This window comes from Salvia hispanica, chromosome 2 (genome assembly GCF_023119035.1).
Source record: "Salvia hispanica cultivar TCC Black 2014 chromosome 2, UniMelb_Shisp_WGS_1.0, whole genome shotgun sequence".
Lineage (NCBI taxonomy): Eukaryota > Viridiplantae > Streptophyta > Magnoliopsida > Lamiales > Lamiaceae > Salvia > Salvia hispanica.
In genome coordinates this window covers 26,297,991-26,320,592 of record NC_062966.1, presented here as the reverse complement: position 1 = coordinate 26,320,592, position 22,602 = coordinate 26,297,991, and the positions used below count along the sequence as shown (strand labels likewise).

The 22,602-nt window shown below is 35.6% G+C and overlaps 3 protein-coding genes across 3 annotated transcripts; all 3 read left to right on the top strand.

Moving 5' to 3' along the window:
* The first annotated feature begins 1,594 nt into the window (after positions 1–1,594).
* Positions 1,595–2,653, top strand: LOC125208154 (cytosolic sulfotransferase 5-like). Its single transcript, XM_048107729.1, has one exon. The coding sequence runs from the start codon at positions 1,621–1,623 to the stop codon at positions 2,527–2,529; it is 909 nt and encodes a 302-aa protein (XP_047963686.1). The 5' UTR covers positions 1,595–1,620; the 3' UTR covers positions 2,530–2,653.
* Positions 2,654–10,224: 7,571 nt separating this feature from the next.
* LOC125204855 lies at positions 10,225–12,150 on the top strand. The gene is made up of 2 exons (XM_048103605.1): positions 10,225–10,507; positions 11,581–12,150. The coding sequence occupies exons 1-2, from the start codon at positions 10,303–10,305 to the stop codon at positions 11,835–11,837; spliced, it is 462 nt and encodes a 153-aa protein (XP_047959562.1). The 5' UTR covers positions 10,225–10,302; the 3' UTR covers positions 11,838–12,150.
* An 8,229-nt stretch (positions 12,151–20,379) lies between these two features.
* LOC125203199 (F-box protein 7-like) lies at positions 20,380–21,625 on the top strand. The gene is made up of 5 exons (XM_048101507.1): positions 20,380–20,436; positions 20,803–20,889; positions 21,190–21,299; positions 21,382–21,443; positions 21,571–21,625. The coding sequence occupies exons 1-5, from the start codon at positions 20,427–20,429 to the stop codon at positions 21,572–21,574; spliced, it is 273 nt and encodes a 90-aa protein (XP_047957464.1). The 5' UTR covers positions 20,380–20,426; the 3' UTR covers positions 21,575–21,625.
* Positions 21,626–22,602: the final 977 nt, after the last annotated feature.

The window sequence follows — 22,602 nt, the reverse complement described above, 5'->3', positions numbered from 1 at the left end:
AATGTCATTTTTTCTCATTAAAATAATCTTAAAACTTTAAATTTATGTAACTCTCTCGATTTAAATTATTTTTTCGCAAAAAAATTTATCAAATTAAAGATAATTTTATAAGGATTCTAAACGAGATCTCAATTGCATATGTTCCGACGACGTTCGGATGATGAAATTTGATATTTTTTATTTTAAGTTTTCGTAAATGTTGATAACCAGATTTTTATCAACAAATACATCAAAAATCTTAATAAAACCATGTAAAAATCTCAATAAATGTGTGTTGATATTCTTATGTCATATTGTTGATATTTGTAATACACTATGTTGATATAAAAAAACATTCACGAAAATTATCATATGATAACATAATGACGATATTACCCTTTTGTTGATATTTTGTCTACTATTTATTAAGATTCGTAAAATTTAATCTCATCCACTCATTTTAAAATCTAAAGGTGGAGATTTGGACTTGATTTTAGATTAGAGTGCTATAAGCATTAGAATATGACACCTATATTAAATTATAAGGAGACGTTGAGCTATACTTTTCCTTTGCGGGATAAATGGAGTACTCTACTGGAGTATTTTTCAGGCGGTTGGGTTCTAAAAACTGTGAAGAAAGGTCAAAGGAGTATATAAAAAGTGAAATGATGTATGAATGAGTATTTTTTATATATTAATATTAATAAAAATATGAATAAAAAATTAATTATTTAGTTATAATGTGTATTTACTATAACAGTATAATTTATTAATTATACTGTAACAATAAAATGAAATAAATAATTATGAACAGATAAAATACTCCCTCCACTATGCTCAAAATGTCCACATTCTTGAATAGTTAGAGATTTGAGGTAAAGTGTTGAGTATGATAAAACAAAGTGAAAAAATCTGGATAAATATTTTAAAAAAGAGAGAGGAAAAAGGAATTTACGTCGAAATATGAAAAATGGGCATGATTAGTGGGACAAATTAAAATGGAAATGTGAACATTTTAAATGGAGGGATAACAAATACTTTCAACATAGTTTCAACACAATGTCAACGTAGTATAAATTTCAAGATTTTGATGTCAACACAATGTCAACAGTTGACATTGTGTTGATATTATTTTGTCATCTATTGACATTTTTTAACGGTCCAAATCATAGTTTCAATTATAATCATTTATATGAAGCAGGCTATTTGAGCTAGCCCATCAGACTTCGGGCTAGTTCTACTTAGGTTACGAGTTTGATGAAATTGTGATTTTTCCAAACTAGATTGATTGGCAGATAGACCGCACATATTGGAAAAATGAAACTCTGGTTATGCATTATGGATCACCTTATACTTTTCTTACAACATCTCTTATTCCACCCCTCACAAACATAAAATATGATGGTGGACTCATTATTTATGTTCGTGAGAGGTAGAGTAGGAGATGTTATAGGAAAAGTATGAGGTGATCCTCACCGTTATGATCCTCACTGCTTATTATGAGACAGGAATGAATATTAATCAAGTTATACTACCATCACAATTCACATGCATCATGCATGTTGCACACCTAGCCACTAAGATTTCATTATAAACACAAACCTAGACACCTTTTGTTGATTCATTCCCATTATTCCAAAAATGTCATCTAAGTCCAGCAATGAGAGCAACTCCGACCTCCCAAAATCCCCCTTCTGGGAGGAGCCAGACGCCCTGGCCCTCCGCGAGGGCTTCTGGCTCCCCACCTGCCTCCTCGACTCCGCCGCCTCCTTCCGCCAAAACTTTCAGGCCCGCGAGGGCGACGTCGTCCTGGCCTCCCCAATCAAAACCGGCACCACCTGGCTCATGGCCATCGCCCACTCCCTCCTCCACAAACCCAAATCCAATGATGCCAACAATGCCGATGCCCTAGCCAGCAACAACCCTCACTCCCTGGTCCCCACAGTCGAATTCGAGCTGTGGTCCCCCACCACAACCGTCAACATCTTCGACCCCACCTCCCCGCGCCTCCTCCACACCCACCTCCCTTTCTCCCTCCTCCCCGCCTCCCTCTCCGCCTCGAAAATCGTGTACATCGCCCGAGGCCCCGAGGACACCCTCATCTCCATGTGGCACTACTTCAACGCCGTCGCCGCGCCGGTGCCGCTGGAGAAGGCGGTGGAGTGCTTCTGCTCTGGGGCCCACCCCTTCGGCCCCTTTGACCGCCACGTGGCGGAGTACTGGCTGGAGACCCGGAGGCGGCCGGAGAAGGTGCTGTTCGTGAAGTACGAGGACATGAAGAGGGAGCCCGGGAGGGAGGTGTCCAGGATTGCCGAGTTTCTCGGGAGGCCGGTCGCCGCGGAGGGGGAGGTGGAGGAGATTCTGTGGCGGTGTAGTTTGGAGAGGCTCAAGAATTTGGAGGTCAATGCGGCTGGACATGCTGCTTACTTTAGGAAAGGTGAAGTGAGAGACGGGAAGAATTATTTGACGCCGGAGATGGGAGATCGGATTCATCGGAGCGTGGGCGTTAAGCTCGAGGCACTGGGCCTCTTTTTTTCTGACAGACGATGAAGCGTAGTTCAGTTCAGTTATCTTTAATAAGACGTTTTTCATCCAACTATGGACGTGAGTCAAGGAATGTGTGTGTTTGTAAGTGTATGACTCAGTTCGGTTTAATAAGACGTTTTTCATCTAACTAATTATTGCCTTCGTCCCATTTAAGTGGAACATTTCATATAATTTTATGCAGTTTTGTTCTATGAGTTGAGTACATCTCAGAAAAAAATAATGCTAATGTTTTTTTTTACTATATATAATAAATACTAGCCTAAGCTGGTAGTGATAAAATACAAACTCATATATTGTACAAACTCCAAACTTTTTAACATAGTGTCAATACAACATCAACACAGTGCACGATTTTAAGATTTGATGTCAATACAATATCAACACAACGTCAACTGTTGACACTGTATCGATATTTTCTATTGCTATTATTTTGAAATTTGTTGACATTTTTAATGGTTCAGATAAGAGTTTGGAGTTTGTATAATATTTAGAGTTTGCATTTATTTACATTTCAACCTAAGCTTACCGATGCAGTGAGCCATAGTTCAACAAAAATAAGGCCAGCCAAGAAAATTGCTTGACATATGCACACACACTAAAATCGATAAAGCAACAAAACTAACATATGTAAAGTGAGGCACCATTTGGTGATAGTATTGAAGCAGGATCTCTTTTTTGTGTCTTTTATTAAGGTGAAAAAAATATAATCTGGTACGGTTTAAGGTTTAAGATTTTTGAACAAATTGCATTATATTAATAGGGGTGGGTGGGTAGGATATGTTTGATGGCAACAAAACATAATTTTTTTTTAATTTTATTTTGGGGTGAATTTGGAAATGAAGTCCCTTAATAGAAAACTTCTTCCTTTTTTTTTACATTATGCAAATAGGAAAAATGCTAATATGATTGGTGTTTTTAAAGTTGAAAAACGCCAATTCGATTGCTGTGTTTACAAAAATCAACATGTGTAGTAAAAAAACATGAATACTTAGTTGCCCAAATAGTTTGATGGAAGGATTAGAATAATTGTAATTGTCATTAAGCTATCATATTTGATTTTCTTTTGATCAACACAATGGGTAGAATAATTGTAAAACGCTAATATATTTGGCGCGTTAAAAAAATGTCAATCAATTGGCGTGTTCAAAAACATGTAGGCATTTTTCCACAACTTCCGTTGTGATTGTAAAGAGTCGTAAGCGATAAGTTCTATGTGGGGAAATCATCGGTTTAGAGATTGGGTTACGGATGACTGTTGATAAGAATAAAGAGAGAAATCGACGAAGAGGGGATGGGTCTTGAAAAAGAAAGAAAGGGCGGAAAGTTTAATGAGAAAATAAAGAAAGTGCGTGGAAATTAGGTTACCGATTTTGAAAACTTTGCGCTAGAGTTTAAAGGCGGATGAATCGGATTGACATAAAATCTATTCACAACGACACTGCTACAATAGGAGTGCATTAATTATTTTTATTCAGCATATCGGCGATAGATGTGAATTTATTATTCGGTTGTTATAAAGCGATTTTGGTTTGCAAAAGAGGTAAATTAAATTTATGATTATTTTTCCAATTTTTTTTTTATATCTCAATACACAAACTTTCAATATGTCACATTAATACCCTAAGAAAAATAGGCTAGAAATTGAAATGATGTGACAAATTAAATTTTATGTGGAAATAAAAAATATCAAAACTATTGATAATAAATAATTACGTTTCACATCTCCCTTGTTTTGCATAGTCGTTGGCTCATCTCTTCATCTAAATGGTTCGATCAAATTATCAAAATACTAAGGCGAACTAGTTGAAGGAGAGATTTTGCTGAAAATTTCAAAGATCTAAGATAAGGAAATGAAGTGGCATTTCCTATTTTTTAAATAAATTTTAAAAAAATTATTAATATTAAAATGGCATCATTTTAATGGTTTTTTGGTTTTTTAGTTTGGGTTACCACTTTCAATTTCTTCCCCGGTTTTTTTAGGGAAAAATAAGATAAGTCAAAATTCATGTAAATTGAAAAAATACATGGTGGTTTTTTGCCCAACCTTAAAATAATTATAATATTATTATTATTTTGAATTTAGATATCTAAAACTAATAAAAATGCATAGAATAAAATCATCGCTTGGATTAAAAACACCACAATAAAAATAACATGGATTAAATAACTTATAACTCAAAAACAACATATCACTCCCAAATTTATTCTTAGCACCTAGATCAACAAGTCATGATGCATTTGGCACTATCGACGCATAGGTCATGGTGTTGACGTTGGGGTCCAATTCAACTTGAGCCGATTCGGTCGGACCACTCAACGGTTGGCGGCTTTGTGGCTCATAGGATAAGTGTAGGATGGCACATGTGTGCCAAAACTCTCCTCGGTAGGAAAGTTAAAGTAGTTGGTGTTGCCGCCCATGGTATAGTTGCTTGAGGCGGTGGTCTTCATTCTCTTGGGGTTGCCTCCAGACTCAGCGCCACCACCAAACTTCGGATGCTCTTTGACAATATCAAAGATCTTCTCAAACTTGAAGTCTTTTTTCTCTTCATCCGAAAACGTCTTCAAAGCCTTGAGCCGAATGTCGTCCCAACTATGGCCGCTCGCCCACACCTTCTGGAAGATGTTTGCATATTTGGCCACCTCAACGGCCACCCGATCCCAATGTTTGTGGAGATGGTCCCACTCGCGCTCACATGCCCATTTGGGCTTCATTTGGTTGTATTTTGCAGCGATTTTCGTCCAAAACTGGCACACTTTTGGTTGGTGGCTACCCATGGTCTCCTTAGACACATCAACGTAGCAGTGAGCCACCACAATTGTTTCTTCAAGAGTATACCATTTCCCCTTGGCACGAGAATCCAAAACAAGCTCTGGCGGTGGCGGGGATGGTGCCACCACAGGAATAAACTCAAAATCGGAAATCCCATAGTCCTCTACGTTGATTTTAGAGCTACGTGCATCTTGGTCTGGGAGTGCCGGTTGGTACCCTGCTTGGTCCCACGGTGCTACATTGTCGAAATCCAATTCCAACGAAGCGCAATACATAAAGAAATCATCTTGAACTATTGATGGACCACCAAGATTGTTATTCATTGCAACAAACTATGAGATATTTAGAGAGACAATATAGAAGAGGGATATGAAATGAAGTGAGGAATGCGGATATTTATAGGAAAAAATGTAGTACTATTAAAATGAAAAATAAATTATATTAAAAATTAAAAATAAAAGCAATTTTCTTTTTCAGCCAACGCTAGTACTGCTATATGGCCAAAAATAGGCCGCCATTATTATTTTCCTAATATTGTATCCATATTCAGTATTCAATTCAATTTTCCATTCTACTTATATATTCATCTACATTTAAGAATTACTCCTCTGTCCTACTTTAACAGTATCTGTTTATAATTTTAGCGTGTTTCACTTTAAAAGCCTCGGTTAAAATATTTCATAAATAATAATAATCCTCACATTCTACTATCATTTTTTCACTCACTTTTATTATAAAACTAATCTACGTATAAAAGTAGGATTCATATTCCAATATCTTATTTCACCACCTTTTCTCTAATTTTTTAAAACCTATGCTGAACTCAAATATGACTCCTAAAGTAGGATATTATTACATTATAAATTTGAAATATCAGACTGGGTGCTACATAAGAACAAACAATAAATTTATAATATATACCAGTTTTTTACTACTTAAATAAAAATATTTAGCTTGAATAAATTACCAAAATACATGACTTGGCAACTGTGTCGAGTCGACCCTCTGGGTTGCACTTAAATTTTTTTTTTTAAATAATTACAATTGAATAAATTTAAATATGCATATTTATATAATTAATAACAATATACTAGTATTTCATGTAATTCTAAAATCATCCAATAAACATATATATATGAATTACAATTCCAATTAAAAATATAAAATCTTATAAATAGTTTCGTACTTCAAATATAGCCACTTTTAGTTAATATTCTCTCTGTCTCAGTGTAAGTGATGCATTTACCTTTTTTGACAATAATGAATTCAATTCTATCTCCTACCTTATCTTCTTATCTCTTATTCTTTTTCTCACTTAATTCTGCTTTATTCTTTTCTTTTTTCTATTTTATTTTTTTCTACTTTATTACTCATTCCGTCCTAACTAAGTTGAGTCGTATTCGTGTTTGGGGTGTCTCAACTAAATTGAGTCATTTCTTTTTTTGACAAAAACAAAACGTTCAATCACCCTTACTTTATCTCATCACCTAATTTACTACTATCTCTTTTATCTTTCTTACTTTATTCCACTCTCCTACTTTTCAACACAATTTCTTAATTTTTGTGTAAAAAAGTTTCGACTTAACTTAGTTGGACTTAGGGAGTAGTATTTATGATTTAATTCACTAAACACAACTATCTAAATTCATATGCCTAAATAGAAAGACTCGCTTAAATTGGGCCGAAGGAAGTAATATTTAATAAAAAATTTAAAAATACATATGAAATTACTAAAATATAATTTAAAATAAATTAGCCGGTTATAAAGTGGGTCTTCATATGTAGAAAAAAACACTTAATCTAGCCGAACCAGTTAGTCGTGGACTTAGGCCTAGCCGTGACGCTGGTCGGCCTTATCGTCCCAACCCATTCAACAACTCTATGTTATGCATAAAAGGCGCTGATTCTCTACAATGGGCCAAGATATTAGGATTTGGGCCTGAAAATAGTATATGGAGTAGTAAAAATTTAGGTGGATTAAAACATTACTATTATTCAATCAAATAAATACATGTAGATGTCTATATTATGAATTTATCAGTTTTATAATCAGATTTAGAAGTCATGATCAAAACTAAAACCAAAACCAAAACCAAAATTAGAGTCTTGGCCTGATTTGGGCCTAGGCCAGATCATTTCGCCCATTTAGTAACTTTACCAAAATGTGATATGCATAAAAGGCCTCACTGTCTATAATGGGCCATAATATTAGGGGTTAGGTCCAATGATAGTACTCCCTCCGTCCCATTTAAGATGACACGTTTTTCTTTTTAGTCTGTCTCAACTAAGATGACACATTTCCTTTTTGGTAACTTTTCTCTCCAATTAATACATTCAACCACTTTTTCTCACTCCTATTAAAATATTCATCTTTCTTTATATCTCTACTTTAATGCTTCCACCCACCTTCTCTCTCTCCAATTAAACACTTTAACTAATAACTCCTAAAATCCCGTGCCGGCTAAGCAATGTGTCATCTTAGCCGGGACGGAGGGAGTATTTAATTTGTATGGTTATTAGTACTCCCTCCGTTCTTGTTAACAGAGACATTTCTTTTTGGCACGGAGTTTAAGAATGATATGTTAAATGGATGGTGAAAAAAGTAAGAGAGAATAAAGTAAAAGAGGAAAGTATTTTTTGGCAAAAATAGAAATGTCTCAATTAACTCGGAACTTTCTAAAATAGACTAATGACACTATTAAAATGGAACAGAGGGAGTATGTTTTATCCTCCGTCCAAAACTAAGATAAAACATTTTTCTTTTTAGCTTGTCCCAACTAAAATGACATATTTCTATTTTTGACAATTTTTTCTCTCAAACTAATACACTCAACCATTTTTTTATCTTTCAAATTAAATATTAAACGTTCTTACTCTTTCTATTTAATACTTAGTTGCATCAATTCTCTCTCCATTTAACTATATTAATCAACCATTCCTAAAATCTTGTGCCAACTAGAAATATGTCATTGTAGTCCATCCCTAAAAAATATGAAGGATTTCTTTTATTTTTCCACCCCTTAAAATTATACACTCTTTTTCCCCTTTCTAATTTTATCAGTTTGATAACTATATCATTCATTTCAACACTATTGATATGGATGAAATTTCTTAATAATTAAATAGTAAGATGCTCTATCATGTGCATAGCTTTTCAATGACCTTATCTACTTTGATTCCTTGGTAAAGACCTCAATCTTCCAAATTCTACTAAATAGAAAATTAATGCAATCTGAAACCAACAGGCTAATCCAAATCGTCTGCAAAATTTAGAGAGTTTGGGGTTAAAGAATTTACTTCCATAAAATTCTAACTCAATTAATATGCATTAGATTAGCTCACAATATAAGTATGGTTGATCTAAAACTCATGAATTATCCCAATAAATTGTGCTAAAAAATTAGTACTAGAATCCCACTAACAAGTAACAACCCATCTCAAGTGAACTACATCTAAAAGATTTGTGGTTGGAATCGCTACAAACTTAACTAAATAATTAAATGAAGGGATACTATAAACGCACGTAGAGGGTGATGTCCTTGAAGATAATTAAATAAAGTAAAATCCACCAAAGGGCAGAATGCCAGAATCCTCTATTTATTAACACAATTAATCTAAGTATCCTGAGATTTTATAATTATAGGGAATGAGGTACCTGAATACAAAAATCGAGTCACTCTAAACCACATCTTCTTCTTTTTTTTTTTAATACAAAAATGTACCCATGAACACAAAATTTCTTTAAAAAAACTAAACAAAAACCACTAATTTAATCAAGATATAATAAGATAAAAAAATCGATGGTCAATTTTGGGAAAGGGATGAGTCCAACTAGTTTGAAAAGGATGAGCCTATTTATCACCAACTAATTAAAACAGTGTAACATCACACTATAAATTGCTAGGACCAATGATCCCTATCAACAAAAGCTACATAGAATATAACTAAGAGGTTAAATTAGTCGAGATGAATTTTGTCACATCAGTTATTTTAGGAGCAGCCTAAAATTAAAGAAATTTAAGGTTAATCCAACACCTTAATGCACAACTATTTGTAATTAATTACTACTTACTAGTATATAGTAGTCACCTGGTCCGGAAAGAAATGCACTATATCTAATCACTACCCAAGCATCAATTTAGAGCAAACAAAATGAAATTATATGGGCACTTTGTCAAACACAAAATATACAAGCCATATATTTTGGGATTTCCTGATTGACGGGGATATTTCTAAATTTTGAGCGATTAATTGTGTTGATATACTCATGTAACGGTGTTAATATGTACTTGTGTCGATGTGTTAATATGTTGAATATACTATGTTGACATTGTTTATTATCAATTATGGCGTTTATCTTGCATGTCTTTACTGAATATTGATATAGTGACAAGTCTTTATTTTCAAATGAGTAAATGAATATAAATTTAAAGGTAGTAACAAGTCTTTATTGATAGTATATTGGTATGTCCGTGTTGTTTAATTGAATTTTATAAAATAATATTTACATGTTGATATTATGATTGTATTAATATTGACATGATATGTTGATATTTGCGATGATATTCCAATAGGTATATGATGAATGTGGATGTAATTTCCAAATAATATAGACTAAAGAAATGTAGGAGAAATTTGCAAATCCAATGACTAAATCATGTAAATATATTGTGTAGTAGGACTACTATAATAGGAATAAATTGAAATATTTTGAGAATTAATTGAGTAGAACAAAAGAATGATTACATTTTTAGCTTATTCTAAAAAAAATAAAAAAATTTCCACATGATCTTAATTCAAGCCATTGGATCAAAAAATCTAAGGGCTAAGATTGGATAATTAATATCTAAATCTTAATTTTTTTTTTCCAATTACATCCATATATATACTTGCTCCCATCTCATTCTTCTCTCATCAGTTATCTTGTTCTGGATATCCCAAACCAAATTCTTGAATTTCTTGCCTCATCACACACAAAGAGAGAGAGAGAGAGAGAGAGAAAGAGAATGGATTGCAGTAGAGATGAGAGGCGATGGTGCTGTTATCATCCAACAGAAATGGTAGTTGGAGTTTGTGCTTTATGCTTGAATGAAAAGCTCTTAGTTGTTGCAAAGAAACGCCAACGAATTACTCACTACTCTTTCTTACCAAAAATATTTGCTCTTACAAATCCGCGCAGATCCCACACTCCTTCTTCTCCATCTCCAGAAGGTCACATCTCTCTCTCTCTCCATTTTACACAAAATACACACACCGATATGCCACGTGGAGTTATTGATATTTTATTATGATAATGGTATGAAAGAATTTCATCCACGTCGATCATATTTTTATTAAAATTTTTAGTACTTGATAATTACTGTTGATGAGTTGGCTTCTGGTCGAATTGCATACTGACACGAATGTTAAGAAACTTGAGGTGGTCAAATCGGCCGACTTCGCTTGTCGTTTTCGACTGAACTTGAATGTGATTAGTTAGAATCGAGCCGAATGTGAGGGCGAAATTCGGTTGGAGTTCGGTCTCGTTTGTAATTTCGGATAAAATTAAGAGTTCAATAATTGTTGAATAGTTGATTTTTATATTGGTATGGGAAATTATGATTTGATTATGTTATAAGTGTGGGTAGAGAAACGATTTGGTGGGCAGTTGCTACTTTTTGACTAAATTCATCACCAAAATAGTTATAATAAATGGTTGCATTGTTTTTAGTGAAAGATATTTTTGGATCGAGAGTTGTTTGATGTAATCAAAAAACAAACTTTGCAGTTTGCACCATCCCAACATTATGTACTATATCATTACAAAATAGTACTACTACTAATATATATCCATAGATCGATATTATTATACAATGTAATATGTAATTAATCCAATAATAAAGCAACAAGAATTTGATTTATATAACAATTTCATGAAGAATATTTTGTGGTTTGGTTTTTGAAAATTCTTGGATTTTTGTTTGTGTACTCCTTTCTTCTTCTTTTTTCTACCAAGCAACTAATGATATTTTCTTGAAACAATTGTGATCTTGAATTATTCTCATTGTATTTTTTAGTTGGGGAAGGGGAAACAATGAAGGTTGAACCTTAGACTTTTCTCTTTAAACATAGAAGATTCATAATGTTTGGATGTCTCTAAAGTGACATGAATTATCACCTTTTATTGATTATTGATATCTGTATAGTTTTCAACTTTATTCTAAGTCATGGGACCATATTTTGTTAGCAAAATATATCTAATTTGGTTGGCAATGAATATATGCATAACACTTTATCAAATGCAGACTCATTTATATCAATCAAGTTCGAAGAGAATGGTGTGGCCTCATGGGACAAAGGGAAAACGTCCAAAATTGCACATGATGAGAAATATTGTGATGAAAAGTTCAAGAGTGTGGTCGAGCACACGAAGCCACGCATGTCGCTGAGGTGGCGGAGGCGGATTGGTCACCTCTTCCACCTCATCAAGCGAAAGAGGCCGGCCAAGGCCAAGTCAGCACCAAGCACCTTGAAAGGGAGAATGTTAAATATAGGTGGATAAGGTGACAAAGAAGACTAGAAGAGGGCCAAAGAATAAAGGGTTTTGCAAGAAAAAAAGACACCCTAGCTTCCTTTCTTTTTTTCTTTCACTCCCACAATTTTTTTGTGTAGGAATTCATCACATCACACCATATATATATAATTGAGATGTGGGATCTAGTCAAAATTGCATCTTGCCAAAAAAAAGTCATTTAATTTTGGTGAATTTCAAGACCAAAATTCTATGTATCCATTACTAGCTAGAACATGCAAGTGACATGTAGATAAATGTATCATGTGAGATCTATGCTTTAATTTGTATATGAAAGTTGAAACATCAAGAAAGTAGCACAAATTTGAATTATTAGGTGCTCCAATGATCAAGGAAGCAAGAGGGCCACAAAAACATAATGCTAAATCATGGCCTCTTCCAATTAATCTTCAAGAATTCAGTTCATCAACACATGCATGATGATGAAACATGACTTTCTTTTTTGCTATCTTAACACTATTCATTTTGAAAGCTTAACCCCACAAATTGCAAAATGGGAAGGGATGGATGCATGTGCTAAATTGCTTGTATGCCACAATTCTTACAGGACCACAATTCTTGGACATTATTGATTTAGGTGTATTTCTCTTGACCAAAATTCAATAGACAGCTTGATTTAGTTGAGCCTTGTTGTTGGAATGTATTCTACTTTGTTTAAGCATCCTTCCACATGAAAGTTGTCCTTGCTTATATTTTTCATTCTCATCTTAAGTTTTTCTTATTATAGGTGAACATGGAAAGGGAAAGATGTTTCTTTTTTCTGGTTAATTAAGGAAATTGTTCATTAACTCAGATGATTGAATCAAGCACGAAATTAAAATGGTTTGATAGCTCAACTGATCTGCAACAATAGTTACTGGCTTTTGAAAAGATGAAACTATAAAATTAAGGTGTTTGGATTGATGGATTAAACAAGATACTATCTGGTACTTAATCGCGGAACAATGTCATGCTTGATTAGATTTGACTTATGGGTCATGTACTTTCGAATAATCTCAATTCTCAAGACAATTTGATTTTGTGGCATCGAATTTGATAAAATTAGTGATCATATGTGAATGTGGGTTGGCATACGGTGACATGTATAATACTGCATTATTGAATGATCTAGTATCAAAGCAACATTGTTTCATTGTCCAACAAAATGTAGAAGAAATAACATTTCGTGACTAGCCTTTCCATAATATTCCATTCCCCAAATATCAAAATTTGGGACATTTTTGTTAATTTTGATCATATATATGAGTGATTAGGAATATTTCTGTTATGAGACAAATAGTTCAGGTAATTAATTTTGATTTATATATAGTTCACGGTATTATCGTTGAGAGATGAAAATATCAGATTAATTGTAGGAGTACCGTTTTTAATCTAGATTTTTATCCAAGGTTTCTTCAATTCATATTTGGCCTAATCTAATATATATGCATACTTAACAAAAAGATACTCATAACCCCCTCCTAACCGCAAAATTAATTTTAAAATTCACTACCATTTCATAAATCATGTGAAAAGTACAAATCTAGATCTAACATTATATTATTCCCAAGTATTAAACCATAAACAAATACCACACCCTAGAAGCATGAAAATATTTATCACGGAAGCTCGGTGAGCGAATATCACCGTCCATTCACGAATACCGAAGAGATCAGCCTTTCGAATCGTCTTGATCAAATGTCTAGTAGCTCCGACTCTCCAAGTTCCGTTTTCTAGACATGTCACTGAATTATCATACCATAGCCAACACACACTCTTTTATACACACACAATATCACATGCATGTATATAGAACTATATATAGATTCTTTGTATTAAGTGCACATGAATTCCATAGAGAAAAAAGATAGTGAGATGAGGAAAGAGTTGGTGAAGAAGGGGCCCCTTCCTTATATATCATCTACCATACAATCTTGAAAAAATGTGGGCTTCATAATAAAGGACACAAGCCTTTATTTTGCTTTTCATCTTAATCTCCCATTTAAAGATAAACCCTTTTTCTACACCAAGTCAAACCAACTTTTATGAGCCCACACTGTTTTGTCACACTTTTATGTATGTTATCCCTACGTCCACACATAATTATAAAATATTTTGCATGTCGATTGTTTAAGTAACATGCTATATAGTCTGATATATCTATGTCAATAAAGTGTTATGTAAAGTAGTTATACTTGACATATACTACTACTACTACTACTTCTATCCACAGAATGTTGATAATATTTATGTTGCCAACATTTCTAGTGATCAACCAATGCCGATCATGAGAAGACTAGATGTAGCGATTCGGGTGAGATCCAATTTTTAATTCACTCTTGGGATCCAGGCCATCCAGGGGGACAACCATGGGTCTTCTCTTCTCGAGAATCTATACATCTCTTATCAATGTATGACCAACTATTTCGACCACTGGTTTAGGTTCTCGGCCTCAAAGGGAAAAGAAAATGGAGCACATAATACCGATTATCACTTACCAAAAACTACAAGATCACCCCCTCCATTCTGTGGCAACAGAAGATTGTTTGTACCACTGGTTTAGACAATCAATCATAGTATCAAATCTAACATACTAAATTTTTCTGAAAAAAATAAATACAAAAGCCAACAACTTATTGTTGCTTAAACAGTGATCTGAAATCTTTGAATTTAAGAAAGAACTGTAATTCTTGGTGCTTCTCATCAACAACTCTCTCTCTCTCTCTCTCTCACACACACACACACACACACATATTTTGTACTAGGACACAGGAACAAAGAAGTGGGACCTTTGTAGAGCTTTTAACAATTTGATATCTCAAGTATGCAGCAATCACTCTGTCTTTACACCGAATATAAACCACCTTTCACAAACTGAGAGTGAAGTATCGCAGAAGCAATGGACAATGTCAGGGAGATTTCGCTATCTCATCAGCAAATCATTTGCACATACAATATAAGAAGCTTCATTAGTCGTAAGTTCGAATCGTTTAGCACCTTATACCTACAAGACTTAAGAACCTTAGAAAAACCCAATCTTGAGCACGCCAATAATAGATACACAATTGACAAGTCGGACGAAAGCAACAAATCGACGTTCTGGACAGGTAGGCCGACACTCGACAAAAACTGAATCACCAAACAATGAACAAATCACTGGACTCTAACTACCGACATAATCCCTACATTTGATGCAGGTTTCATAGTTTTGTACACATCCGCTATCATTGACTTCTTCGGTGTTAAGCATTAGGTTCGATGCATACATGGTACTGATTCAATGATGACCATCATGAGACAAGAGGAGGACTCTCATCAATTGTGAAAATGATATGATCCCTTTTTTTTGGATAGATTTTCCATATTTGGAACCAATGGTGGATGTATTCCGACTAGATGAGTTCGGGTTTAAATAAAGCCACAAACCACAGCTGCAGAGAAAAAAAGATTCACTTCAACCCAAGCATCACAAATGAAGTAAAATTTGAAACCAAATAGAGAAAAAATTTTATGAATGCATCATTTAGACAATCTTTTCAAGCAGAGCATGAAATTTTTGCAAAAAAAAGAAAAAGTACCCCCCCTCCCTCCAAAAAAAATAAAAAAAACAAAAAAAACCAAATAAATCAACAAAACTTGGAATTTAAAAATAATTAAGTGTATATGTACATACACATATACATATAGTACATAATTTTTGGAGGGGGGGCCCTTTGTTTTTTAGGGGTAATAGTAGATAGGGGAAAAAATTCCCTTTCCCCCGATTTTAAAAGTTACGGGAAAATAATGTTATGACAACTGATTGGATAGAATTACTACAAATTCTAAAATAACTCAGTAAATCTCATCATAAGATTGGGCCTTCCCGCTTTGTCTTAGTTTCAAACAGCATTTTGGGAATCCAAAAAAAGTCCTAAAAATTCAATTTCTGTCACCCTTATAGCTTATCATAGCTTACAATACAGGGGCCTTTTACCACTGGAAAATTTTCCCCCATTTTTTTCAAATTGATATTGTAATTTAAAACCAACAATATGGATTGTTTGAATAAAGCATTTTGATGCAAGTTCTTATCTTTCTCAAATGAAAGAATCAGAAATTTCCCCCCATGTCATTTAAAATTTCACATGTAGTATTATCTAAACACTTAAAAAAAAGGTGTTCCCCAAAAGGTTTTTAAAGTTTTTACAAAGAAACTATTGTATATTTTTTGTTCTGTAAAAGTATGGTTAAGGCTGTCATTCAAAAAAGTGAGGAACAACACTAGTATATACAGTAGACACATAAAAAGAAAATCTAATGCATGGGCTCAATTTTTAAACACATTAAACAGCAATCCATATTTAAGACAGATTATAAGGGAAATTTCCCCCATTTACGCTTTTTCCCATTCAAATTATTAAACAAAAATTGATTTTTCAAGTATCTCAATTTACACCCAAAATTGGAACATGGACTGTGGGCCCCAAAAAAAAATTAAAAAATAAAATCCCCCCAATTTGCCACCTTTTTGTACTTAACTTGGTGGTCCCCCACTTTCTACACCCCTTCCTCAAAAACACACAATCACAAAACCAATAAACCCTTTTACCGCCATGTTAATGTTGAAGCCAAAACCACTTTTATAGTTTTTGCATGGCATGGTCTCTACTTTTTCTCAGTTGTAACCTTAAAGCTCAATCTTAGGGAAAGGACCATTTTTTAAGAAAGTGTGGCATTGAACAAAAATAAATAGTTATTATAGAATCCTTGCAATAAATTTAAAAAAAACCTAATAAAATAAGAAACACCAGTTACATTTTGCTTAAGAACCCCACATCCCCCAAAAAAAATTCTTTTCCCCCCAAAATTTTTTAGATAGACTAGACCATTCAAAGAAAGCGGGTGGGGCATAATTTAATGCATTGTCCGGGGGTCCACCGTTTTTTATGCCGCAACCAAAAAACATTAAAGGGTAGTACAATTTAGGCTGTCAAAAATTGACCTAAAAACCAAAAACCCTATATCCTTTGAAAGAACAATAAAGCCCTTTCCATGTACTCTAAACATTCATTTGGTGTCACGATCTCTAAATAGTCATTTGGTGAAACAACTTCTGTGTTTTTGCTGTCGGTGTACATACAGCGTTTGCACTACACTACACACATTAAGGGAACGGAAATCCCTCCCGCAAAAAAAAAAAAAAAAAAACACTAATCTAACCTCAATATGATCATTTCTGGATGTGATGCAGTAAAATTGGTCTCATTGCAACTTATAACTCAAACCTAGTAACAGCTTTAAGCCTATAACATATCATGCACCTGATCACCTCAAAAAAATTTTAAAAAAATCATCAATTCAGCATATTCATAATTCACACACTCTAATTCCTCAATCAATCACCAATCACTGCCCTATATTCTCAGTCAATCTAATTGAAAGGAAATGAAATTATCATCAACATAACGGCAGCCATCACGCACCTGTAGTAACATCTCGCCGCGAACCGGCAAAGGAGGCTGAAAACTGCTGATTCGAAGAATAACTACCACCGGAAGTCTCCATGAGAAGTGATAGGCGGAGAAATCGATGCGGCGGTGGGGTTTAAAAGCGACAGTTAATTGAGACGGCGTCCACTGCAACAATCAAAGAGGATGCAATCAGTTACCTGAGTAAGACTCGAGTGGGTTCTCTACTGTGATTATTTTGTGATGTTGTTTTAGATAAGCGATTGTAGGAGCCACTGGTGTCACTGCAGGGGAGATAACCGGAGAGAAGTGGAGATTATTTCGGGTGAGATTTGTATTTCGAATGAATTTTTACCTAATTCCACCTTCTCTAATATTTGAATTTTGAGATATTAGAATTATTGGAAGAATCACTATTTTATAAAATTTGAATTTAACTGAACCCGAAAAATTCAAGAGATCCGAAAAGTTAAAATATTCAATTATGATACAGAAATATTTAAATAAAATAATATTTGAAAATTATTATATTAAATAGTACTAGTACTATATTTTATTTAAATAATATTGAATATATTAAAAATAATTCGGATGTTTAGAAAAATCATTTTAAAAACACCGATGAAATATTTGGTTTGAGCGATTCGATTAGATTAGAGCATCCGCAATGGCTCGCATGACTACAAATTCTGCCGTGCGACGACGGCAGCCGAACCATTTACATGGGAGCGAAACGGCAGCGCTCGCGTATGCCGAGTGCTCGGCGCGACGGCTAGCCGCCATTGTAGGGCCCGACGGCCATCCGATTTTTGTTTTTGTTTTTTTTTTTATTTAAAAACCTATATAAACGCGATTTTCGCTTTCATTTTCATTTGCACCACTTGTTTTAACGAGTTTTCTCTCTAACTTTCGTACAGAGCATCATCGAGCTGGATCACAACAACGAGCCCAAATCTCAAATGACGAGTGGATCTCGATCCACTGCATGCTGGGATCCTGGATGGGGCAGATGGCCCGGGTTTAACATCCCTTGGAATCGATGATGGGTGATGGTCAGGCCTGGGGGTTGCCATGGGGATGCCGGCGGCGGGCACGCCGGCTGGGTGGGTATGCCCAAATGCAAAGACAGATGATGGATGATGAGGGGCATGGATCGGGGTGCAGGGTCACCGGAGTGGACACAGATATCGTCCTCGCTGATTTTTGACGGCTTCGTCTCACACGCCGACCCTGGAGACGAGTACCGCGATGACCTTCGTCATTCGCATGATATGGGATCGATCTCGGGAAGATGATACTCTTCCACCCGAGGGGGCCGCGCCGAGAAGAAGACGAGGGGAGAGGCAGGCGGTCGGCGAGCCATCGCAGCCCGCTGATGACACCCGGCCGGAGGAAGTGACGGAGGATGAGTACGCCGGGGGTGGTGGGAGTGACGATCCGCTGTTGCGAACAACCAACGGATCGTCAACATGTGGGCGAAGATCGAGCCGCCATAGGAGGCACCGCCCGCACGGGAAGGACTTCAGCGGAGGAGGTCCGAAGGGGGGAGCGCACTGGGCCGCGTGGGCCGTTGAATTTGTACGCCAACGCCTCCGCGCCTCGAGTGGGCGAATGAGGACGACGCCTCGAGGATCGCGAGTCGCTTCCTTGCGGGAAGTATAAGGAGTTCACCTTCCGGAGTGCTTCTGTTGCCGAAGGACTCGAGAAGTTACTGGGGTGCGACGCCGGGTGGCCGAAGGAGCCGACGCACTCTGGCGTAGCAGCGGATCCCACGACCTCCCCGGATGCTGAGGAGTTTTCATCCCCTCCTTCATTTACTCGGTCGCCCCGCCCGGTCTGGACAGGCGCGCAGCGGGCCGCAGGGCGGATCCCCTATCGCCCCGCGAGGTCCGATCCTCCGCCCTCCCACCCGCCCCACTCGAGTACACTTCTCCATTCGCGTAACCATACGCGGATCGATGTGCAAGGTCTTCCAAGAGTGGAAGACCGCCACCGACCCCACGGAAGATGTTTCTTCACGAGATGCTCAAGAGCATGCAGTTGATTTGGAAATCGCGAGGGCACGGCTAGCGAGTTCCGACGTGGGCTGGATACCTGGGGCTGGGGCGGCGACGCCACGGCGACGCGACGGCGATGAGGAGTAGAGAGTGGCGGCTCGTGTGAAGCCTTTTTTTTAAAAAAAATCATGTACTTTTTTTTAAAAAAATCTTTGTACTTTTTTTAATGGAATGGATTAATTTTCCCGTATATGTGTCAAATTTAATTCCGTATTTTAATCGTAATTTTAATTCGTAAATGTAGTATATTAAAATATTTTATTCATACTCGCCTAAATCATTGATTGTGTAATTTTTTATGTTGCCGACGCTATGAAGAATTACTACATTTATTACTAAGACTATCAAGGATGCTATTATGTCTGGATGTCCATATATAATTTATTGCGCTATAAACTAATGGAGATGACCTCTTTTACTTAGTATTGCTATTGCAATGTAATTATACAAATTCTTTCTAGAAATAAATAAATTAATTGACATATATAGCTAACAAATATTTTGTTCCATTTTATATGTTTAAACGTTTCTTTTTCTATAACACTTCTTCTATTGAAAGCATATGCTCCAATTAGTGTTCTTGTTTTTTTTTACTGAACGAGGTGTCACATTTAATTTGAAAATTGATGCACTGGTTTAAATAGATTGGATCGAAAATTTACAGATTAAACAACAGTAACGCGATGGAAGATATGTATATGAAACCTTAATCTTTTACTCTTACGTGAATAATGGGTATTGTGAGGCTATGAATTTATATGTAATGAGATGCTTGTTAGTTAAAATTTCCTAATTCGATTCATTTTACGTATAAAAATGTTAAAAGTACATAACTGCAAAATTTAGAATACAAACTAGTAGTATAAAATTATGTTTAATTATAAAAATAAATTTAACCATAAATTAGTCATCATAATAGAAGCTCTGTTCTGGGGCAGAACGGTAATTTTAGCAGAGATTCAGTTACCGACCCGGAAGTATCGGGTCGGGTCACCCGCAGGTCATTGGTTCCCGTTTCTGTCCTAACTCCAGAAACAAAAACGAAGAAAAGGAAAATTCACGAGCTTGGTTCAATGACTTCTGGTAATCACTCTCCATCTCATTTCCTATCTAATTATGTTTTTGCAGCAATAAATTCAATGAAACTTGAATTTACTAATTGTTTTGGTTTCGTATATGATCACTGTAATTTGTTGTTTACGGAAAGTTTGATTGTAAATTGAGAGAGGTATATTCTATGTTAGGCTGTTAGCAAGTATTGAAATTGATTGATGCAACCTCAATGCTACGGTGTAATTATTTTGGAAGTTTTCATGGTATTTAAAAATTTGAGGCGAATTATGTCGACAATCGTTGATTCGTTGAATTTTTTAGTTTATCTAGTTATGTTTCTGCTGAATTGTACACTACGGATGCATGTTCTGAGCTAGCTAGTTTCATTGTTGTCAGATTATGCGGTTAAACTTGCTGCGGAGCTCGAATCAGCTTCGCGTTTGAAAGCTGCTCAATTCTTAGTGACGCAGAGGCCGTGGCTTGGTACTAAGTTAATCTCAGTTTTTCTTTCTCTGTGATTGTATGCTAGTACGTATTAGTCCAATTCCTATGTCAATTGTGTTGTGGTTGTTTTCTAAATTTTAAGTTTGGGATTTTGAAGAGACAATTTTCTTGCTATTTGACCTGATCACGGGTGTTATTGTACAATAACCACGAAACACTCCGATGATTTAGCGATTTTGAATGAAAATTCACTAAACCCCCCTTCGTCTCCACTTGCATCCGCCAGTGGTGATTTGGCCATTCAACTGAAACAGCTTGTCTTGGCTTCTTGCTCTGCAGATCTTTATGGGGTTAATGTCAGACCTGTTACTCCTTTCCGTAGCTTGAGCAAACCGTTTGTTGATACAGCACTTCTGCACCGCAGCTTGCCAGATGAGTTGCTTTTTGAGGTATGGCTCTGCTATGAAGTCTTGATAATCTATGGTTTTTTAGCTTGTCAGGACATTGTGACTGTAGTTTACTCCTCTGCAGATATTTTCGAAGATGAGTCCTTATACCCTTGGGAGGGCAGCTTGTGTTTGTCGAAAATGGAGGTATACTATCCGTAACCCTGTGTTCTGGCGAAATTCATGTTTAAGGGCTTGGCAGGTAACTGTTTAGTTACTATCTTTTCATTATTGACACGTGCTTATGTTCTTATATTTTGTCCATGCGCTGCAGCTGAATGGAATTGTGGAAAATTATAAGATTTTCCAATCGATGTATCATGGCTTATGCGGAAAATGTGGCTTTTTAAAACCAAGACTTCGGACTGATGGTAAAGTATTCTATTTGTAACTTTAAGTTGTTGTGTTTTGCATCATTTTCCCAATTTTCTGTAAATCTGCAGACGGGAGAAATAAAGCTTTTCAATTTTCCACTTCCAAATCTAATGGTTGCTCTCCAACTCTAAACCCCTGTAAGAAACTTTGGGTTTAGGGCATGTGAAGTAGTCTATCTTCTCAAAATGCAAAAGAGCAGTTTGTTGACACAGCATCACATCAAAAGAACAAATAAGATAATCCTAATAAAACCTTGAGCATAAGAACTAATCAAACCTTTCAATGTGTTAGCCTTAATGGTATCTGGGTGGTGCGGTTTGTTGACATTAATTAAAAGTGCTTCTAGCCAGCTGTAGAGTTTTCTTTTGCGTTATAAGAATGACAATGATATAAATCTTCTACAACGTGTTCATCTTAGATCGAGTCTTGTACACTGCTAAATCTGTGACTTGGATTCCCAGGGCTTTACGTCAGTCGGAATACCTACATTCGTACTGGGATTGCAGAGTGGAGAACAACCAATCCTGTGCATATTGTATGGTTTTTTTGGCATTCTCTTTTTTGTTCAATAGAAGCCCAATAACTTAAGAGTCTGATCAATTATTTCTAGTTTTATGAGAGAAGGATGAAGTCGGGAAAGGCGATATATATCTATGGCTAATATCAAATGTAAGATCATTGTGTTCTATATCAGTCCAGTGACAGTTGGGTAGACTGTATATCATTTGAATTCAGTAAACAGTGGGTAGAAGGAAGAAAATCAAATTATTGTACATCTATGACCTTCCTTGTGTGCTGTTAAACCTTAATTTTTGTTCCTTTACTAACTAAATAGTGAAGTGACTTGGGCATCATCTATGATTTTCTATTTTTTTAAGATTTTTGTGGGAAAATGAAAATGAAAATTTGAATAGACAAGTGGATAGCAGTC